At 43.2% G+C, this 16506-nt stretch overlaps 1 protein-coding gene across 1 annotated transcript in view; it reads left to right on the forward strand.

Annotated features, from left to right (window-relative positions):
* The window catches only part of ATP8B4 (ATPase phospholipid transporting 8B4 (putative)), a 103732-nt gene extending 88106 nt beyond the window's left edge, over positions 1 to 15626 (forward strand). Inside the window, 8 exon segments of the mRNA XM_053272501.1 lie at positions 2078 to 2161; positions 3291 to 3536; positions 5845 to 5878; positions 5881 to 5973; positions 9653 to 9731; positions 9733 to 9778; positions 10767 to 12929; positions 15017 to 15626. Of these exon segments, the coding sequence (XP_053128476.1) occupies positions 2078 to 2161; positions 3291 to 3536; positions 5845 to 5878; positions 5881 to 5973; positions 9653 to 9731; positions 9733 to 9778; positions 10767 to 11045 (861 nt within the window). The 3' untranslated portion in view covers positions 11046 to 12929; positions 15017 to 15626.
* Positions 15627 to 16506: the final 880 nt, after the last annotated feature.

Consider the following 16506-nt stretch of genomic DNA (forward strand, 5'->3'; position numbering starts at 1 on the left):
CCACCCCTGGGCTGTAGGCTAGAGCCTACTATGACATCATCCCTCTTTTGCTTTCCCCTCTGACTCCAACCCTCTGCCCTCTCACTTTCATTGATATTTTTAATAATTAACTTTAGTGTAGTAATTAATGTGCTAAAATTAAACTTGGCCCCTGCAGACTAAGTCATGGTTGAGTTTGCCCTCCAAGGCATTTGAGTTTGTACCCCTGGGCTAGAGAGGCAGCAAACCTTACCAAACTAGAATTCCCAGGTTCCCTTGGAAAAAGCTTTGGAAAGTTACCTAGGTATCGGGGCGGAGCCACCATTGAGCAGACAGGTTCAAAGAACCTGGGCCACTGCCAATCAGGGGCCATGCCTGGCCCCTCAGCTACCCCACCCCCTACATCTGATGTCAGACGCAGGGGGCGTGGCTTCACTCCCAAACAGGGCCACGTGGCCCCATTTGGGAGCAAATAATGGTCAGCGCTGCATTCACAGTGCGGCCAGGAATGCTCTTCCTGCCTTCAAAGGCAGGAAGAGCTGCTCCCGGTCATGCTGCGAATGCAGCGCTGGCTGGTATTTGCTCTCAAATGGGGCTGCACACAGCCCCGTTTGGTAGCAAAGCCATGCCCCCTGCATCTGACATCAGACGCAGGGGGCATGGCGGGGTGGTGGTGGTGGCTGCCAGCTGGAGGAGCATGGGCCACTGGCTGGTTTCCTCCGCTAGTGGTTGTTATATTGGTTGTACTGTTGATTTCCCTTCATCTCTCTCTCTCCTACATATTCAGAACTTGGCAGGCGTGTATCAATTGCTTGTTCCAATAGATTTGTCTGTGTCTTCAGAATGAAAGTAAGCGGTTCAGAATGTAGTGGTTCAAGCCAATTACAAGTATTTCTGCCTGATACACAAGACAATCTGATGACCGTATGGCTTTGTCAAAGAGGGCTCCGAGGAAAAGTTTTCTTAATAAAATGTGGAAGTAATTACCCTGTCCATGAATACAATATCTGTAATATGAATTGCATTAATGTCAAGCCATATAAAAACTCACGGTCAAGAACCTTTTAAATGTGGCATGTGAATGCTAGTCTACTTTCAAAAGTTTATGATAGCCTCACAGATTCAGTTTATCTGTGAAACAGTCAGCCCACCCAATCCCAGTGCTGTTCCCCAGAGTCTTTGGCTAATGTAGTGGCTGGCTCGGTTTGCAGAAGGAATACTTGCTGTTCCACTCTCTTCATATCTCCAGTGCATTTTTGCTAATTGTCGAAATGAGAAACAGACGAGCAGGGCACCTCCTATTTATACTGTTTGTATGATGCTGTTTCTTAAGACAGTGTTCTTATAAATCTCATTACCACTTTAGGAATGTAAAGATATAAGAAAAAAATGACTTTTGCAAGACAGATTCCTAATAGGTCTTTTGCGCAGGATGGAATGTTCACTATCATAAATCTGTGTGTATGGGTTTTTCAACAAGGCTCCCTCTTTACCTAGGCACTAAGAAGACTGTCTAGGTAAACAGGGAGCCTAGTTGATAAACTCACTAAGAAGAGTTAAGAACAAGTCTAAACTGATCGTGAAGAATTTTAAGGGTTTTTAGCCATGCTTTCTCTTTGGCCCAGGTTAGAGTTGAATATTTCAGGGAGAACTCAAGCCATATGTATATTGGTCTCTTTTCTGCTGTTGTCTCTTTGCCACTTGCAGGGAAAAAGTCATATATTAATTGATTGTGCCTGGCTGTGGGAGGAGCCAAAGCTCAGTAGGAGAGCATGTTTTGCAAGCAGAAAGTCACAGGTCCCACCCTGGTATCTCCAAGTAGACCTGGGAGATCATCATCCCTCATCTTAAATCCTAGAGAACTGCAACAATATTTCCTTCCAATTGCATTTTTCTTTTATATTAGATTGTAAGCCTGGGCTTACAGTCCATCTCTTGGACTGTTAAATGCATAGGTTGGCCTTGCATGCTTGTTTTTTCTAATTGAAATATCAGCTGTCGTGTGGGAGAGTGATCAGTACTGGGACTGTTGTATGGAGAGCTTGTGATGGCTGATAATGAGAACAATGTTAACTTCTTAGTTGTGTTCCCTTTGTAGACTGTTTATGACCAGTGGTTCATCACTCTTTTCAACATCGTATATACATCTCTGCCAGTGCTAGCGATGGGATTTTTCAACCAGGTACACATCTCGCATATTCTAGACTGCCTTTAATGAGAGCCATCTAACATTATCCCTGCTTAGGATTCTAAACTCGAAGCAGTCAGATTTAATCTGGATTTGGAGGCAATGTTAAATTCATTTCGTCTGATGATGTCTAACCTTCATGGTTGAAACCTCAGCCTGACACAAAAATCTGCAGGAGCTGAGCTGAAAGTTCTTATTAGAACTGTTTTTCATGAAAATGGGGGCTCTGGGAGAGAGGGTGAAAGGCTTGACAAAACCACCCCACTCACTGTTTTTGGCAGTGCTGTCGCATTTCATCATCCAAGCATTGGAATCAATTGTGTTCCTAATTGTTGGCTGATCCATCCCTAGAGACTCCAAAGAGAGCATTGGAAATATTGTCTCCACTCTGCTTTTCTCTCTTGATGATGCCATGTCATCACATTGCACCATCATGAAGTGGACACTCACTTCAAAGACACCTCATCAGAGGAGCTCATCCCAGTCTGGATCCCAAGCACTACCCCCAGGTCCTTCAGGGTTGCAGCCAAAGAACCCTGGGCTGCTGCAGACTCAGCACAGCCTGGCAGGGTTTTTGTCCCTTCCTTAGAGCCCCCTCCATCACCCCCAAGTCCACAGAAGCAGAGGCACCAATGCACCACAGTGGAGCTCCAGGCAACTCTGAAAGTCGAGTGCACACCTGGCTGCTCAGAGGCTTCCCTCCTGATGGCCTTACTAAGGAGGATGGGGAGGATGGCTTAGGTGCCTCCTCAGGAGTAGGACTAAAATGAGGAGCCAGGAAGGGGTAGGGCTCTCACTGCCCTGCTCCTGAGGAACACAGGTACAGTCAAAACACATGTCTGAGTGTACAAATGCCTGTACACTCATACAACATAATGTCTGAATAGAGCTATAGTTTTGCCTTTTGCTGCATGTAGTGATTAAAGAGTAAAGAAACAGTTTGGCCATTTTTGACAAAACAGGATCTGAGGGCAAACCTGACTGGGCAGTTATCTTGCCTATCAGTACACATGTCCATCCTTTTCTAGATCAAATTACCAAAAACCTCAGTCGCTGCAACATGCTTTGGAAATACATCCTGTTACTACTAGAGTTCACACTTCCGTGAAATTATATATTGCAGGATGTGGATGAGCAGAAGGGTGTTGATTTTCCAAAGCTGTATGAACCTGGGCAACTAAACCTCCTGTTCAACAAGCACAGATTTTTCATCTGCATCGCACATGGGATCTACATTTCGTTTGTTCTTTTCTTCATTCCCTATGGTGCATTTTATGATGCTGTTGGAAAAGATGGGAAGCATATTGCTGACTACCAGTCTTTTGCTGTCACTATTGCAACCTCTTTGATCATAGTAGTCAGTGTTCAGGTTAAAAAAAAAAAAGACTGAAGACTTTGATTGTATTTGGTCTTCATCTAATTTTTGAAGCATCTTTTTCTTCTCAGTGTAGTCCATTGTAGTTTGGCATTGAGATGGCTATGTTTTATTTTTTCTTTCAAATGTGAATGCAATATTTTTATTTATTTATCAGTCAGCCAGTCACATATTTATATATGGCTGGATATATACATCTCTAGGATTGTACACAATCCAAATTAGAAAATGTTAGAACAGTTTTACAGAATAAAACAATTAAACAGTTTAAAATTAATTTTAATTACAAGCCTGTATTTTACAATACTGAAATTATAATATGTAATTAATATTCTGTAATACAGGGATTTCCAATCTTTTAAAACAAATGTATCCCTTCTGTTATAAGCGTTCAGCTCAAGTACCCCATAGAGATTGAGTGTGTGTGTGTGTGTGTGTGTATGTATGCATGCCATGGATGCACAACTTTGGACCTCCAGCTCTTTTTGGACTACAACCCCATCATCCCCAGCCACAGTGACTGAAAGATATGATGGGAGTTGTAGTTGTAGTCCAACATCTGCAGGAGGGTCGAAGGTGTACAGCCCTGGTCTGTGCACAAACAAATTTAAATGTTACCGTTATGGGACAGGCTACTCCAGTCAGTGGCATACTTGTCTTACTCATTTCAGTGGGAGTAAGGTAGAGGTAAAGTTGTGCCATCGAGTCGGTGTCGACTCCTAGCGCCCACAGAGCCCTGTGGTTGACTTTGGTAGAGTACAGGAGGGGTTTACCATTGCCTCCTCCCACGCAGTCTGAGATGCATCTTCCTATATCGCTGCTGCCCAATACAGGAGTTTCTCATAGTCTGGAGAAAATACTAGCGGGGATTTGAACTGGCAGCCTCTGGCTTGCTTGTCAAGACATTTCCCCACTGCGTATTCAGTGTTAATTTTCTGAAGCCTGTCAGTCAGGGTGAGGGGAGGGGTACACTGAGGTTCAGCATGTAGCCAGCCAATCAGGAGCAGAGGAGGAGGGTCTTCACCCTCTTCCCTCCCCTTCTGCAGCAGACGCATCACTGAGAACATTTCGTCTTCAAGCAGAAGTTGGGGAATAAATAGCACGGCTGCAGTGTGGGGAGACAGGAGGATTCTGAGTACCCTCGGAGTACTCAGTACCAGAGGTGCACCTAGATAATTTTGGAGGCTGGACCTAAAGGCCTTTGGAGGTCCCCCCTTCCCTGTAAATTAAGCTTCATCATGCTCTGCCAGGCGACTATACCACTTGGGACAGACTGAGGAAGATTTGGGGGTCCCCAGGGGCTGTGCACTGAAGTCCAGGGTTAAGAGCGCCTCTGCTCAGTACTCAGGGTTCTGAGTATGCTCAGAGTACCCTGGGAGTACTAGTACCCCCTTTTGGGAACTTGTGCTCTAATATGACCTTTTGTATTTTCAAAGAAGGGAGGAACAGCAAAGACATCTTGCAAGCAACCTCCTCCCCATGCATCCCTTGTTTTGCAAGATCTTCTGCAGGGTGCAGTGTATCTCTTTTGGTTCTGCAAACATTCTAGAACAATGCAATTTTTTTAAAAAATTACATTCTGCTGCTTAAGCTTTTGCACAGCATATCATTAGAAATAGCCAAAAGTCTTGGTATAATGTGGTCGAGTTTTTGAGTGCACCATTTTAGAATGCAGCTGGAAGCTTGCATGACTGAACAGGAACCTAGGGAGCTACCTTATACTTGGCCAGACCATTGGTCCATCTAAATTAGTGTCTACACTGGAAGTGGCTCCCCAAGGTTACAGGCAGGAGTCTCTCCAAGCCTCTACCTGGAGATGCCAAGGAGTGAACCTGAGACCTTCTGGATGTAAGCTTGCAGATGCTCTTCCACCAAGCTACAACCTCCTCCCCTAAGAGGAATGTCTTACAGCAGACAGCACTCATGTGTAGTCACCCATCCAAATGCAAACCAAGGTGGACCCTGTTTAGCCAAGGGGACAATTCATGTTCGCTACCATAGGACCAGCCCCCCTAGGCTGCATGAGCCCCCAGCTGCAGTCTAAAACAATTCCCTGCATGTAGAGAACTAGCATGTCGGGGCAGGGCAGGGGAAGCAGCCGAAGAACCCTTCTCCGGGACATCTAGTTTTTTATATGAGAGGATTTGTCACATGAAGGATATCCAGGGATGTGAGCTCCCATCTGCCATTTGTTGCAGAACTCCCATCTGCCCAAGTGTTGCAGCCTAGACACAAGCTTACCACCTCAGCAATCTAAAACACTCTTACTGCTAGTCCTAAATCGATCTCATTTCCTTTTCAGATTGCCTTGGATACCAATTATTGGACAGGCATGAATCATGGGGTAGTGTTGCCGTGTATTTTGCAATCTTATTCGCAATGCATAGCGATGGACTTTTTGGTCTGTTTCCCAGCTATTTCCCTTTTCTAGGTGAGCCTTTTGCTAAGTACAGAATTGCCTGTGTAACATTTCCATTGCTTAACAAAAATGGTGTATCATTCTCTAGTGAGAACACAAAGTACTGATGATGCTTGAGAGAATAATTGTGTGAAAGTGAAACCCTCCTGCCTCTATGGATACAGATTTGTTTATCTCATTTATATCCCACCCTTTCTCCAGGGAGCTCACAACTTTGTATACTGGCCTATCACACTTTCTGTTCACAACAAGTCCATATAAAATAGATTAGGCTGAAAGAGAATGACTTTCCAAGGCGAGCCGGTGAACTTCAAAGAGGAGATTATTTTAGAAATGTGGCAGTTGTTTCAGCTCCAATGCTCTACCCACAGTGATTCTATTTGTCTGCTTATCACATTTATATACTACCTATAATGTATAGTCTCAAGGCAGTTCATAACCACAATTTAAAAAGAAACAACTCAAAGCTTTCATTGCTTTGAGAAGACCTATAGGCTTGGGTGTTGGCATGTCCGCAGGAGGTTTTACAGACAGGCCCCCCCACCCCCGAATCCAATCCTGATTGGAGTGTGCCAGTCCACATATTCGCTGGATTTAACCCGACCTCCCTGTGAGCTATCAGGACAAACAGGGCTTTGTTTTTCTCTGAAGGGAGCCTGCAAATTCTTGCTTAGAGCCTGAGTTTGGGGTTAAAAAATCCTCTATTTCCAGCAGCTTTTGAAAAAACTCCCGGGGCTTCTGCGCTCTCTGAAGGTGTTGATGGAGGTGCTGATGGCTATGCAAATAGTCCATCTCATCCCTCGAATTAATCTCCCACTCCTCCTAGGAGTGAGGAAATGGGTGCATGACTTGCTTGAGTTAGCAGCACATGAAAAACAGGCCCTCATAAAAGTAAATAAACTGGGCCAATGGTCAGAAATATGGGATAACCTTTCTGAACTATTCTTAGAATAATTAAAACACACACAAACAAAAAACAACAACCCAAAACACCCTTTCTGATTTACCCACATCTCTTGGTGCAAGGGTGTGCATCTCCTTCTCTCCTGCTCTCCCTCCCCTCCTGCTCCCCCTCTTCTTCTTCTTCTTCTTCTTCTTCTCTCTCTCCTTTCTTTTCCCACCTCCCCGCAGACAGCGCAGCACGCAAAGGCTGGCTAGGGGAGGGAAGGTCGGGCTCGGGGTTGGGGAAGGTGGGGGGAAACGGGGGAAGATGTTTGTAAAATAAAAAATGTCAAAAAAAATTTTTTTTTTCAAGCCTCGAATTGGCTGCTATGCAGTTTCGCTCTTCAGATACCCCGAGGCATAGAGCCATGTGTGAAAAACCTCCTGGGAATGAGAATCCCAGCATGCAGTTAAGTTCTCTGTGGACCCTTGCAAACCAGCCTCCAGTAAAACTGCCTACAGTGTGGTCAAGATGGCATAGTATTGAAGGATGTCATTCCTACCCCTACCCCCAAAAATCCTCCTTGCAGAAGTCACTGCCAGGAATAGCGACACCCCAGATGGACGATGCTCCGGTTAGAGGATGGCTCTATTGTTTCACCAAGTAGTTTTGGTAGCCAGAAGTAATCAGTAGGAAACAAAGAGATCTATTAAAAAGGAGGTTGTTGTTTGGAGGGTGAGGAGCTTCTCCAGCCATTTGAGACTTGAGATAAACAAGTTTATGTCGATGAAAACAGCTGGGCCTTGTGGGCAAACCTCCAGAAGAGGAATACCTGTCACTATCTAAACCTTGGAAAAGGCTTCCTAAATGATTTCCAAGCTGGCTTTGCTTATGTGTTCTGCATTTCCACTTAAACTTTGATCATTGCATGGCTAGAAGTGTGTATCCAACAACATCCCAAAGCAAATATAAATAGTCTGAGTGGTCCAACCAGTTGTCCAAACAGCTCTATTTCCATTGTGTGTGGAAACCACAATAGAGCAAGGCCTAGACAGTCCAGGAACTGACCATCCTGTTTGGGATGGAGGAAAAGTGTCGTCCTGGATATGACATGTCCAGAAATTTGAGCAGGAAGATTGCTTTAATGAATTTTACCCATTTTTCTGGTGCTTCTCGCCAGGCATCATAGCTGTATGGTGTCAGTGTTTAAAAGCCCATATTCCTATCCTTTCTCTGGCCTCAGTGCTGCTGACCAGCTAGGTTGGCCGTCTATATATGGCTCAGTAACCCCTTCCCCATTTCTGGGTCATCTCTAGAGTTAGTGAGGGTGGAAGTGAGCTTCTGGGTTTAGCTATGGACAGAGTGAGCCCCCTTTTCTCTAGTGGCATTGTTGGATCCTACTTATCTCTAGAGCACTCGTTGCCTGATGCAGACTTGTCCAGGCCCCTCTTGTTTGGAGCAGGAGGAAGAAATCCAAGGAGCATGGAATGCCAGGGAGTTATCCGTACATGGCTTCATGCTGCGGGGTAAGCGTTGAGCGAAGCCACTTTGAATCACACTCGTGGCATTGAGGGAAGCAGCCCCTCCTCTCTGCTCTTGGGTTTTGTTTTGATGCAAGTTCACATGGCAGGCATCCATGTTTTTCTTCTAGCCAAGTGGAGGGGGGAGAGTATCCTAAAGAGCAATATCTGCATTTCTAAAGAGAGCACCCCTCTTATCATGCTAATGATTCTACCTCAGTGCCTCTCCCTATTTTGTTCTGGTGTTTTCAGAAAAAGTAGCTTAAAACCAGCATTTGAAAAATCTGGAAATACACCATGATAAACTAGAATTCACAAGACGAAGCCCAATTTGTGTGTGGAGTGGGTCCAAGGATCTCAAAGGGACTTGGGGGTAGGTTTGGTTGGTGTGTGAATTCACACTCTCTCTTCTGAAGGAGATTTGGGATGGAAGCCCTGTATGTAAAGCCTCCTGGAGCAACCAGCCTTAAAACACAGCTGTCCTTTATTGTTATTATGTGAAAGATGAAGTTCTGCAGAAATTTGTATCCTACACTCCCCACTTTTGCTAGTTGTGTCTAGGAATTCTCTCTGATGAATGTAGCACCCTAACTGTGACAGTTCAAGCTTCTATCAAGTTGGGAGGGAGGCTAGTACTCTCTGAACATATCTAGTATCTAAAGGGTAGACTTATACTGATTTCATAGGAATTCCCTAACTCTGGGGACATGAAGGGGACTCAGTGGGGATCCCAAATGATTGGTTGTTTGGTTCTTACCACACTCACCAAACTAGAACTCCCAGAATTCCTTGGGAGAAGCCATGAAAGTTACACTGATGATAAAAACCAATATACGTTTGCGGTGTATTTATACCCTCCTTTGTGCGTGTTCACTTTTTTTTTTTTTTTTAAAGAAAGAGAGAAGGGGAATCTGGCTGTGTTCCTACAGAAATGAAATGATCTTATGTATGTTTTAAAGCAATCTGAGGTATACTTTAAAGCAATCTGATAGGGGAACAAACACAGGTCATTTTTCCTGTCGTACATGCTCCTCTCTGCCAACAGCAAACATATATCTCTAGAATCTGTGTGGTATTTTGCGTTATGTCCGATTTTTAGACATTGCCAAAGAATGTTGTCTTTTGTTTTGTCAGCATTTCTGTATGGCTAGGAAAACCCAAGTACTTTTGAAGTAGAAACATAGGTTAACCTAAAGAATGAAAGATAACTTAGCATGTCCCACACCTGCCAACTGTTGTCATCTGCCTGGTGTTCCTATCAAAATGTTTTATTCTCCTGTGCTCATAGGAAATGCTTGGAATTCCTTGGGCCAAGTAAATGTCTGGCTCATCATTCTCCTGACTACTGTGGTTTCAGTCATGCCTATGATTTTGTTTTATGAAGGTGGACTTGAATCCAACACTGAGTGATCAGGTATGGCTCACCCTCTTGTAATACAAGTGTCTTTAAAAAACAACCAACCAACATCATTTCCATCCCTTTCATGTGCACCCTTTGCATTGTTTTAAGGTGGCAGATAATATTTCAGTAAGTTACCCATCTCACTTGGTCAACTTTAGGCTCTTAGTGCTGGTTCACACAATCAAAACAATCTCTGTTAAAAATTAAATTCCACATGTGTGTGGTGTGGGGGCTCCCAGTTTCCAGTCATAAACCTGGAAATGTTTGGTGATGTTCAGCACCACACCAATTCATCATTCACCCAAGACTAACCGCCGCGTTCACATCTAAGATTCATGATCCTGGGTGAATGTTGGCTTGGCATGATGCTGACCTGACATCACTGAACATTTCCAGGTTAACATGACTGGAAATCGGGACCGCACGGTATGAATCGTGGCTCTAATGTGAATGGAGATCATCTTGATCATGTGAGCCATCCCTTGGAGTCCCTTTTTTGGAGCTGTGAATGCCAACAGCTGCAACTCCTAAGACTCTTAAGCAATAGCACAAGAACTCTCTCTCTCTCTCTCTCTCTCTCTCTGGGCTGGAACCTCCTCTCACCTGAAAAACAGTTGAAATCACAAGTTTGTTTGTTAAAAGCATTTCTGCACACACACACACACACCAGTTCCCAGAGTGACTCACACAAAACTGATTCTCATAAAAGTCACTAAAACTATAAAATTGGTTTTCTTTTTCTTTTCTCTCCTTGATGGTGCCTTCCCCCCAACTCCTCCTCCTCGAGCAGTTGATGGTTCTGCTGCCCTCTGTGAGTGGAGTTGTAATTTGCTTTAGTTTGCAAACTGCTGTGAACTCTGACCTGAGCTGCTGTTTCAGGGTTCCCCCATGCCACATCATAAAGGGCATATTGATGTAACTCAGATCTGAAAACCAACCAACATTTCAAGAATGATGATCATTTTTCTTATCAATGTACTGTATGCTTTTTCCATTTAAGGTATGACTCTCGCACAAGGCGAAAAAGAAACAGGGACCACTGCAGAGGCATAATATCTGCTTAATGCACAGAGGAAGTTCACAAAGATCTGCTTATGCTTTTGCTCATCAACAGGGCTATGGGGAACTTATAACATCTGGAAAAACTATGCGTGCCAATAATTCACAGTCAGTATCAGACTCAGGAAAAATCAGGCGGAATAGTTGGATCGAGAACTTGCATAAGAGAACATCAGAGATGATGAACAGCTTCAGCTGCGAAAGGACTGCAAGGCACTGAATCAATATACCCGTGGAATAAATGAGTTTGCTTTTAAATATGTGGCCACAATCCATGCCCATTTCCCTTTCTAACGTTGATAACTTGATATGTGAAGCTACCAATGATGGTGGTGACTTTGACTGAAGACAGATGATAGGGTTTTTTTCAGAGAGCTAAAGATGATATGAGAGAAGCATTGTTGTCCATGTGTACACTCATTATAACTTCTGGTTAACAAGGTTTGCAAGTTTTCGTTACACTTCAAAACCCTGCAAAATCTATTTGACTAGAGATGACAGTGGGCCATAAGAAATGTGTGTGCATGCCCATGGCACTGAGTCCTCCATCATCATACCACTGTCAACTTGCTTAAAAATGATACTCTGCAATCCAATTATGTCATAAACTGAAAATAATCTGCTTTCACTGAAACAGCTAGAACTAGCTGCATTTAAAAGGTGGGCTTAAATTGGTATTGGGCTGTGAGCCTCTTTACTGTGTTTTATTTATGTTTTTTTTAAAAAAGGATCTCTATCCTGCCTTCTGCACAAAGTCTCAAAGCAGTTTACAAATTAAAATGCAGTAAAATATTACTAGAGTAAAACTGCTAAAACCAATAAAACGATGGAGGAGAAATTAGAGGAGAATTTTTCAATTATCTGTAGGTGGGAAATGTCTGTCTGAAAAAAATGTATCTTTAAAAGCTGCTGGAAAAGTGGGGGAAAGGGGGCCATCTCCTGGAGAAGGAAAGTCAACAGAAAGAGGGGGCCACCACAGAGAAGGCCTTATTCTTCATGGCCTCCAAATTCTATTATATTCTATAAATAAAATTCTATAAATTCTATAAATAAATTCTTGATGGCACAAGCAGGAGGTTCTCCCTATCAGATTTTGTGGGTTGGCAGATTTATTTGGGAGAAGATGATCCTTAGATCACCTGGCCTTAAACCATATAAGGTTTTAAAACACCTTAAGTTTCATTTGGAAACAAATTGTCACTATCACCATGACATGATCTCGATATTATTGGACTTGCCTCCTAATAAGATTTCCCCCCTCTTTTTCTTTGTGAGCCCCTTTGAGACAGGATTATTAATTTTTAAAATGCTATAAGCTGCTTTGAGCCTATCAGAATGAGCAGGATATAAATCTAACAAACAAATAGAATAATCCCAACCAATGGAACAGGTTTGCCTAGGGCCTTTCTTCTAGGTAATTGTATTATTCTACAAAATGTAAACACTCCCCGGATATTGAAAGTTGGGTCTCTGCGATAAAATTGGCCCGAGATGAATGCTGTCGAATCACTTCCCCTTCTTCTTTCCTAGGTTTTTGCTGATAGATGATCAAAAACTGGGAGCACACGCTGTTTCCAAAGCTGGGTAGAATGTTTGTTCCACTCAGTTTATGGCTGCAAGAACTGCCTTAATGTGTAGAACTCTCCCCTACACCAAAAAGACACCCCAATATAGGTTATAAGCTCTTGACCTTTCAAATTCTGAACGTGTTTTACTAATCTCTTTATAATCTATGAAGAATTTGTACATATAAGGTTTGTACATATAAGGTTGTACATATAATGTTCTACACATACAGTATTCATACATACAAGTCACTTATGTATGCATCTTATTTGGGCTAGATTTTTGTTCAATGACTTTCAGATTCTGTTCTATTAATCTTAAAAGCTTCTTCAAAGAGAAGATTAGTAAGGGTGGACAAGCTTGCTCATCTCCTCCTGGAATGCACAGCGACAGAGAGGGCTGAATGCTACAGCGTGATCTCAGTTCACATGCGACTGCAATGGGCCTGGCCAATGCCCAACACGAACTAGAGAGAATGTCCTAGAATATTCCCAGAATCCTCTGCAATGTAACAGAGCGTCTGTTTCGCATGCAGAAGGTGAGGTCCCAGGTTTATTTATTTAATTTGTTTATTTATCACACTTGTATACCGCCCCAAACCTATGTCTCTGGGCGGTTCCTGGCATCTTCAAGTAGGGCTGAGAAGGCCCTTAAACCTTGGAGAGCTGCTGCCAGTCAGAGCAGACACTGACAGTTGACCAATGGTCTGACTCGTTATAAGGCAACTTCCTATGATTCCTATGATTCCTTGATGGGGGACTATCCCACCATGCAATTTCTCACCTGCAGTTTAAAAAGCCAGGAAATTGTGATTTACGGCAAAATTCTATTTTATGCAGTTTAAAAATCCTGGGAAACTTTCATCACGTGCTTGGTGATCTGTGTAAAGTAGACCTTATGCTCAGACTTTAATGGTTTCTGGAACAGGAATTGTTTTCCAGTGGAAAGTAGCAGCTGTGGGGACCTGATGCAGATTTGGACCATAGCAGGCTCAAAAAGTTAAAGCCCTCATGCCATTGTCTCAATCTGGATTAGGCCCAGGGTGGGATAGGCCACTCTGTGGAACTAGCCAACCGGTCTCATTACTGGACCCGTACTGGAGGTGTAAGTGTCTCTTCACAAACCTTTCATTGTCTTGGTTAGTAATAATAGTTTTTGAAGTCCACCAGCTATCGCATGAAATAACACAACTGGCATTTCTACAAGGTTTGGGTTTCTTTGTTTTTTAAATCCAGATGTTTTAGCCTCCTTAGCAGTGTTTTTCATCCAAACTTTTAATGGGGATTTTTTTACATGATTTATAAAAAGACCCTGTTCCATTTTAACTTCCAAAGATCCCTCCATAGTTTTGTTTGCCAACCTGTACTGTTGGGTGCTAAACCCCATTCTAAATTCAAAAATAAAGAAGCAAGAGCTATGATATTTGTCTGCTGATGAGGGAGCTAAAGGTAATGAAGCATTCATATGCTTATCCCCTACAGTTTATTATCAAAGATCCTCCTGAACTTCCAAAATCTGGTTAAGCTTCATGCTCTAGTGCTTCTGTTCTCTACATTTCAAGACACATAAATAACCTTGCCAGATAAATAACCTTTAGAAAATTCACTTTTGAAAGACTCCGTTGGAACAAGAAGTAAAGTTGCATGGAGCCCTGAACCAGATTTGACACGCTGACTGTACTGGCTGTGGTCCATCCCAGTACTGTACTGTGGGCACCCCAGGATGGTGTCTGGAAATCTGAAGAATATTTCAAGCAGGGGCATAGCTAGGGGAGAGGGGGCCCGTGTTCATCCCTCTCCCTGGCAGCCCCCCAGAGTGAGGGAGGGGTGGATCTGGAGACCCCTCAGGAGCTGGGGGCTGGGTTCTTTGAACCCTTTTGCTCAATTATAGCTACGCCCCTGAAAGGGTTCTCCCAAGGAGAAATTTAGAGAATTTCCTCAGATTGTTTCTCTACAGTATCGGCTTGGTGGCACTTTGGGGCTTAGGCTAAGGAGCTTGAGTTGAATAAACCTGATGTCAAGGATTTGTGGCCTGTTGTATCTGGACCAGTGAATATCTGACAGTTGCAACTGGCAAAGGGAGCTGTGATGCATCCTCTCCTCTTTGGGGATGTTTTTAAAAACATGCATCAAAAGTAATTTGTCTCACAGTGTCTGGACAGAGTGGTCCAGCGGAAGTGTGTTGGGCCCATAATTCAGAGGTTGATAGGTCAAAACCATTCTCTGCTAGCTGATCAAGATTTTGAAGACAGCTGTTCTTGTGGTAGCAAGCAAGAATTGTCCCCTTTGCTAAGCAGGGTCTGCCTTGATTTGTATTTAAATAGAAGATTACATGTGAGCTCTGTAAGATATTCCCTTCAGGAGATGGCCTGCTATGGGAAGAGCATCTGCCTGCTAGCATGCAGAAGGTTCCAAGTTTCCTCCTTGGGATCTCCAAGATAGGGCTGAGAGAGATCCCTGCCTGTAACCTTGGAGAAGCTGCTGCCAGTTTGTGTAGATAATACTGAGCTAGATGGACCAATGGTCTGACTCAATGTTAAGGCAGCCTCTTATGTTCCTATGACTGGCAGATTGAAGGAGGATGCTATTCTGTCTGTCGATCTACTGTATCTATCTATCTTTTCAGTAACTACAGAAGTTTTCAACATGGTTCACATAGCAAAAGGAATGAGAAAAAAACTTCCCTGTCCAAAAAGGGCTCACAGTCTAAGAAGAAACACAAGTCAGCAACAGCCACTGGAAGGAGGGGCATTTTAGGATGAACAGTCACAGTTGCTCTCCCCCTGCTAAATATAAGACAGCCATCATTTAAACAAGTATATTTTTGCCTACATTTGCCTACAGAAAAGCAATGCTGTAGTGTATACCAAATTTGGGCCACTTTTAAGTGGAAAGGTGACTAATAATTGCAATAAATAATAATTGGTGGTGGGAAACACTGTTTCTTCCTATGACTAATATGAAGAAAAAGTCTTGTAAACGTGCTGCAGCTGTTCTTTTAATGCACAGAGAATATTGGTTTCAGCAGTTTATTATTTTAGATGCTAGCAAGTTAATTATCTTGTCAAATTCCACACATAAAGCACATAAAATAATACTTCTGCCAGAGAATGTACAGTGTTATATGCAGAATGTGATTGCACTAAATGGATTATTCATTTGTCCTTGGCAAAGCCTATGAGCATGCCCTTTGGCTGAATGTTATGAAATAATAAAAATCTGATGTTTGTCTTTTACCCAGTAGGTCACCTTTTCCTTGTTCTCTGTGACCCAGAGTACCTTTCATCCTTTTTCTTGCTGCTCATAGACCATAATAAAGAACTTGACTTGACTTTATCCTTTTTCTTCTATACAGATCAGGGTAGGTATTCATCTGGTGTAAAGGTTCAGTAGATCTTGCTTTTTGAAAATTACTGCATTGGTAACTTTGATTCTAGAAAATACTGTTATCCAAATCACAGTACACTGGCAGTTTCTCTGGTGTGAACACACATTCACCCTGCATGAAGGTTGGAGAGCTGATCTTGTGGTAGCGCAGGGGTGTAGCTATAATTGAACGAAAGGGTTCAAAGAACACAGGCCCCCAGCTCCTGAGGGCCCTCCAGCTCCTTCCCTCCCTATTTTCTTCATTGTCTCCCTCACTCTGGGGGGCCACCCAAGAGAGGGATGAACACGGGCCCCCTCTCCCCTAGCTACGCCCCTCAGCAAGCATGACTTGCTCCCTTAGCTAAGCAGGGTCTGCCCTGGTTGCATATGAATGGGAGACTTGATGTGTGAGCACTGTAAGATATTCCCCTTAGGGGATGGAGCTGCTCTGGGAAGAGCAGAAGGTTTCAAGTTCTCTCTCTGGTTTCTCCAAGATAGGGCTGAGAGAGATTCCTGCCTGCAACCTTTGAAAATTTGCTGCCAGTCTGTGAAGACAATAATACTGAGCTAGATGGACCAATGGTCTGACTCAGTATATAGCAGCTTCCTATGTTCCTAAGGTGAAGATTAGAAGTCCAGCTCCAACACAGTGTTCCTATAATGGTTGTTATTGGTGTCTATCTCATATTCCTTTTCACATTTTGGGACAGGGAAGTATCCTATTACTTAGTTGATTGATTGGTTTTCCAT

The sequence above is a fragment of the Hemicordylus capensis genome, chromosome 10 (genome assembly GCF_027244095.1).
Source record: "Hemicordylus capensis ecotype Gifberg chromosome 10, rHemCap1.1.pri, whole genome shotgun sequence".
Lineage (NCBI taxonomy): Eukaryota > Metazoa > Chordata > Lepidosauria > Squamata > Cordylidae > Hemicordylus > Hemicordylus capensis.